This window comes from Oryzias latipes, chromosome 23 (assembly GCF_053564925.1).
Source record: "Oryzias latipes strain Hd-rR chromosome 23, Olatipes_Hd-rR_3.1".
NCBI classification, from domain to species: Eukaryota; Metazoa; Chordata; class Actinopteri; order Beloniformes; family Adrianichthyidae; genus Oryzias; species Oryzias latipes.
In genome coordinates this window covers 20,923,904-20,929,903 of record NC_136259.1, presented here as the reverse complement: position 1 = coordinate 20,929,903, position 6,000 = coordinate 20,923,904, and the positions used below count along the sequence as shown (strand labels likewise).

Here is a 6,000-nt window from a genome sequence, read left to right as displayed (position 1 = left end):
TAATAATAATAATAATAATAATAATAATAATAATAATAATAATAATAATAATAATAATAATAATAATAATAATAATAATAATAATAATAATAACAATAAAATCTCCACTTTTTCTTGTTTGGTTGTAAAAGTCACAGAGCTTTCAAATTCAAGAAACTGAATTTTTAAAGTCTGATGCTCTTTTGAGAAAGGAAAAGGTTAATTCTAGCACATGGGAAGCTGTTGGGCTTGGCCAGTCTTTTATTTACTTTATTAACCAGTTATGCGTTCAGAGTCCAGAAAAATCATCCAGCAAGTGAACCAGTCCACCAAGCAAGCAGTCATCCATCCAGCAGATGTCAGAAGAGTCCAACCAGCGGGGGAGGCGTTCTCCAAAGTTCTAATGATTCCCAGATGGAAGTCCAGACAGTCTGGCCTGACCTTAAGAAAGCACACACTAAGAAAATAAAAGCTTGAAAGAGAAGGAACGTGAGATGGGATGGATGGAGGGAGGAGACAAAAAGGAAGAAACAATCCAGCTCATTTAGCTACTGCAGGTCTGTCAGACGTGAGAAACCGTTGATGGTGTGATTGTCTTTACAACCACTTTTAAGCTAAATTGACGAGATTTGTGTGAGGAGGCATGTGCACCCATGTGACTCTGAGGGGGGTTCTGCTGGCCCTTCTGCTCCTGCAGGCAGCCACTCAGCACCACAGGAAAGGTAAGAGAATGCACCTGCCGTTGAAACCAACGCCTCACGATAACATGTTCCACTGAAAACATCCATTTCAAAAGTTCTGAGATGTTTTTTGCTTTGATGGAAAACGTCTCATAATAGCTCAGAGTAGCGATATGGTTGGCCTACATGGAGGTTTGGTCATGATCAGAGCTTGGAAAGAATGTGTTTATCTTCTGGGCTTGTGAGGAGCACGTGACCTGCAGGACTTCATCAGATATTAATGGACTAAGAAGTGACTGAGTTCTTATTACTGGATCCGCACATTGAGAAAATTGCTCTTCTGACGCTAAAACAATCTCCAAACTTTGAAAAAAAGAAGAATTTTGCACCATATACATCTCAAGATTTAGTCCATCTTTGTATACAACTAATGCATGCCTGCTTTTGCTCTAGTAAGGCGGTTAAAAGTTGCTGAAGCTCTTCTCATTTTGCAACTTTGGGAAGGTAAAGATTTGGATTTTTCCTTTTTGGTCTTCTGTTTATTTATTGGTCTCATAATATGAATAATAGTCACAGTATCATTTCACTTCTTCAGTTAACCCACATGCCTGTATTTTGGTTTGCAGTCACAAGCAATAAATATTATTTATTTTCGGAATTTTCATCCAAACCCCAGTTAATCACACAGAATAACAGTTGAACACAGTGGAAAAACGCACAACTGTGGTGCATCAGACAAGGATTCCTGTGACGGAAGAGTGCAGCAGCAACACCACCTTAGGCAACAATGTTAACAATAAAACTGAACACAAACTAGACAAAAAAAAAACAACCTGAAAACCTGGACAGACACTCAAAAACAAAACAAAAAACTTAAACTCTCCACAGAACTTTCTCCTATGAGAAAAAAATCCAGCTCTTTTCTGAGTAACAGATGAATGTCTAAACTGGTTACTTTATCTGTGCGTTTCACTTCCATCAGCTAAAGGTCACTTTCTAGAGGTTAATGCTAATAACTATGACTTTTTTGCCTAATTCTTAATGGATAACGGCAATGTTCAGAAATTTTTAAAACAGGGATAAGGCAGAGCAAAAAGCTGGTCCATACGCTCAGATTTTGCTCTGTAAGAAAAAGGTCAAATTCCAGTGTTTCTGAACCATAAGGCAATCTTAAAATCCTTTCATTTCCTCAAAAATCAACAGTACCCCTTACAATCAGGCCCGCCTTATGTTTGAAGTTTGGTAGGGCTTACTGACCTGGAACGAATTTTCTGCGGCACTTGGCACTCAATGTTCTGAAACAACTTTGGAGCGTTTTGCGTGCCCAGAATTAATACATTAATAGCTCCTAACTGGATCTGTTAATGCAAAGGGATGGGCCTGACAATGTCTCAATTTAATACAAATATCAATTAAGACATTAATTTCAAGGTTGAATTTCACTCTGTGCAAAGAGTTACCAAAGCCATTTAACTAAAACAAAGGCTGAAGAAAGTACTTCATTAAAGCTTCAGTCAAATGCAGTGTTGGGAATCTCACTTTTCAAAAAGTAATTAGCTATTGTTACTTGTTACTTCGCCCAAAAAGTACTTGAGCCAGTAAATGATTTGGGTGGTCCCAGGAGCTAACCTGTCAGGTAGAGTCTCCCATGGCAGACAGGTCCTGGGTGACGAGCCAGACAAAGAGTGGTTCAGCACCGCTTTCATGAGAATTACAAGGCATGATACCACTACGCAGCTCGGAGTAGCATCACTGGGGCCCCACTCTGGAGCAAGGCAAGTGGTTGGTGAATCTCAGTGTATTTGACCCTGGGATGGGATTGGTGACCGTTTACCCCACCTTCATCCTTAAGTAGCTGAGGCTCCAGTATTCCCCTGACACCAAAGGGGTATAGTGGATGGATGGTGTAAGATGGAAAAATGGGCTCTACATACCATTATCAGGTCCACACCTGAACCTGCAACTTCACACGTGAGACTTTAAAAAAAAAAAAAAAAACTAGTTATCACCAACCATGACAAAAAAGAAGATTCGAAAAAACCAAAATAGCTGATTTTAAAAATCGGCACCACTTAACCCTTTTGTCATCAGAGCTCTAGCTCCAATGTTGACAACCTTAACTTATTAATTGTTTACGTAATAACGTGATTTCAGCTAATTCTGAAGAGGAGAAAAAGTTGCATGATATGCTACAATTTACCACCATCCGAATAGTGTATGAAACATTTCAGGAAGAAAGACGAGTCATCCAGATGTCACAACTCAAATTGAAGACAAAATCATGGATTAAATCCAAACTTGATCTCAGATTTAATCGTCTAGGGGATCTCATCATGTTTTGGTTTCCATTTGGAAGTGGTTTAAATTAATAACGGAAGGCCTAAACGTGATTGAAAGGTCAGAAAGAAATTCTGATTTAATAAAAAGAGTCAGTGCTGGGTTGATAAAGAAATGTGGTGTAAAACGAGTTCTCCTCCGAGTCCCTCAACAGCTAAGATTTCAATCCGTCACTGTGGTTTCTTAAAAATGTTATCTTTTTGTACTAAAACCGGGATCTGCCTCTTTTTTTCCTTGTTTTCGCTGGTTCTTCAACAGAGTTTGCAGTCAGTTTTATGCTTTTAGTTCTGCTCAGATGTCGTCTCCTGAAACCAGGCGGTCCAAATGAAACAGCAGAAGTGAAGACGTGTGAATTTGACATCATGGAAATGAGGCAGCAGCTGTTTCATTTTGGTTGTATTTGGTCAAAACAAGATTGCCGTGTCGCGAATGAAGGAAATCAGGCAGGTTCCATTGGTGAACACATGCGCTTGCTGCACCATCTGTGGAGCAGGTCAGGGACCCCCGATTACAGCCGGCGTTTTATTTGAGCTGTAATGACTTAGTGTTGCCCCGCCCGCATGCCGGCACCACAGAACAATGGTCCACCCCAATTACTCAAATGCAAGAAGGCTAATCTAATCCAATTCCCTCTTCTCTGTGTTCCAGCTCTGTATCCATCTGCACACAGGGTAAAGCGTGGGACACATGCACTTCTCAATCCCACCTTCCAGCTCCCAGGGGATGATGGGAATCTGCTTTTTGAGGTGCCTTAGCACGTTTGAGAGGACTCTGCTCTTCACATTTAAGCATTTTTGTGAAAACAGTTTAAAATTTGGAGATAAATGAGCCTATTCTTTACACTCATTTATTTTTCATTCGATAAAAAATAAAATGCGTCAGAGTTCTGTAGATTGCTGGGAGTACCAGTCAGTCTCGCTTCAGGTTTCCAATGGCCAGTTCGAAAGACTCAACCAACAACTAGAGACCAGTCTAAGGATGCTAAGTTCCTCTGACTCCTCCTCCTGGTCTCGAAATGTGATTTGGGCAGAGTTTGCTCACAATTCTCTGCCCTTTTGAGGTTGTTAATGGGCTTCTACCTCCTGTGTTATGTTTCCCTGGAAAGTACTGTGTTTGTCCCTTTGGAGAAAAGCTCGTCAAGTTCAAGTCAGAACCGTGGATTCCTACAGGCGTCATGCTAACAAGCATCAGAAACCTGCTCCCAGTTATAGAGCTGGTCAGAAAGTGTGGCTGTCCACCTCTGGCCTTCCCCTTTGTGTGGACAACAAGAAACTGGCTCCTTGCTTAGTTGGACCCTGCTCTGTAGCAGGACTCATTAACCCCTTCATCTGTGAGACTTGGATTACCCAGGCCCATGCTGTTTTCTTCGTATTTAAAACTAAATTATTCGTTTTTTTTCTTATTCTCGACGCATTTAAGACTTTATTGACACACTTGACTTAAGCTCCATGCCTTTTTACAAGGAAATCAATTTATTTATTTATTTATTTATTTTTTGCAAGTAATTAATTCAAATAAAGTGAGTTTAAAAGGGTTTGAAATCACAAAATGATTCATTATTTTTATTAAATTAAATGTTAGTTTTGATGAGTTTGTATGTCTAGAAACATTTATCTAAAAACGTTTGATTAGATTTCAAAAAAGTGTTAAACTCGAGCGTCTGTGGTTGCTGCAGATCCTTCTGGCTGGGATGCACATCCAAGCGGAAACCCTGCTGATCCCAGACGAGGAGCTGGCCTCCATGAGGAGGGTTGAAAAGCTAGAGGTCATCTGTGAGGACGTCCTGCCCAAGAAGCTCTCCGACATCCGACGCCTGATTGATGATCTGACCCGGCGGCGGAAGCGTCTGAGCTGGCCGGACTTTGAGAAAACGGTGCTAACTTTGGTTTATGTTTCTCAGACTGCGGCTCAAATCACCAACAGGCTGCAGAAGGAGGTGTGGGCTGACGCCCTGATGAAGCTCTTTGGAGCCATTCGGAGAGACCTCCAACCTGTCAAGCAGGAGGTTCATGATGCTCATCAATGATTTCCAACTCCCATAGTTTGCTTCCAATTAGTTTCTTCTTTCTAATTGGGCGTGCTGCTTGTTGTGATGTTCTACAAAACAAAAACTACATTTTTTATGCAGATCATTTTTCAGATATTTTGCTTTTTAAAAGGGACAATTGTTTTCTATAAACAACTTGTTGATATGGTATCTGTTAAGCATATATAAAGTGCAAAATACCACACATTAGAGAACTACACTTGGAAAATGTTTGAAGTGTAAAAAGACATCAGTTTTTAACAAAACAAGTCAGTTTTATTTTTTTATTTACTGTTTTTATTTGTAATGGGCAATAAAAGAAATAATAGGTGAATTACAAAAATAAAAAAAGCAGTAATATCAAATAAAATATGCTCTTGGACAGAAAAAAAATCCTTTCATGCCTCGTTTAGTAAGATTTTTTAAGCCAAATATTTGATAGGCCAAAATTTCCATCCTGAATATTTCTGAGACAATTTCAAACCAATTGTTCAAAGTTTCTGTCCCATTCCGATCATCTTTTGATCTGTTCTCAAGGCATTCCCAGTGGGCTTTTAATGATCATTTTGCCATTTTTAGACAAATAAAAAAAAAAACTGTCCTTTTCTGGGACGCGCCGTAATTTCTGCAGAGAGGCAGGAGTTGAACAGACATTCACCTCTCAGTTGTGGTCAGGACTGTTGGTGGATCTTTGTTCATTTTTTTCTTTCCTAAGAATTTTTTCATGAAGAAATTAAAATTTAAATTGGAGTTTCTGAGGGTTTTTTAATTATTAGTAATTTTCTCTGCAAAAGTACATTAAATATCATCAAACACAATTCAGAGAACAAATGTTTTAGTACACTTGAACTTTCACACATAATAAACAAGGGATCATGATAAGATCAACAACATAATTGTGTTTGTGTGTCGAGCATCACAGTTGTTAATGGAAGCTTTATGACTCTTCTGATCTACGTCTTAGTTTTAAAGGCTAAA

The 6,000-nt window shown here is 39.2% G+C and overlaps 1 protein-coding gene across 2 annotated transcripts; it reads left to right on the top strand.

Annotated features, from left to right (window-relative positions):
• Positions 1-358: 358 nt before the first annotated feature.
• On the top strand, positions 359-5,415 carry fam180a (family with sequence similarity 180 member A). Of its 2 annotated transcripts, none has more exons than XM_020714279.3 (3): positions 359-536; positions 3,645-3,742; positions 4,672-5,123. In XM_020714279.3, exons 1-3 carry the CDS (start codon positions 479-481, stop codon positions 5,020-5,022), a joined length of 507 nt encoding a protein of 168 aa, XP_020569938.1. In that variant the 5' UTR covers positions 359-478; the 3' UTR covers positions 5,023-5,123. The 2 variants fall into 2 exon arrangements, with proteins under 2 accessions (XP_020569938.1, XP_004083244.1); XM_004083196.5 differs by having other exon boundaries at positions 432-701; positions 4,672-5,415.
• Positions 5,416-6,000: the final 585 nt, after the last annotated feature.

Coding starts and splice junctions, on each gene's coding strand:
- fam180a (XM_004083196.5), top strand. CDS start 623: ATGTGCACCCATGTGACTCTGAGGGGGGTTCTGCTGGCCCTTCTGCTC. Junction 702..3,644: donor CACTCAGCACCACAGGAAAG/GTAAGAGAATGC, acceptor TCTGTGTTCCAG/CTCTGTATCCATCTGCACAC. Junction 3,743..4,671: donor ATGGGAATCTGCTTTTTGAG/GTGCCTTAGCAC, acceptor TGGTTGCTGCAG/ATCCTTCTGGCTGGGATGCA.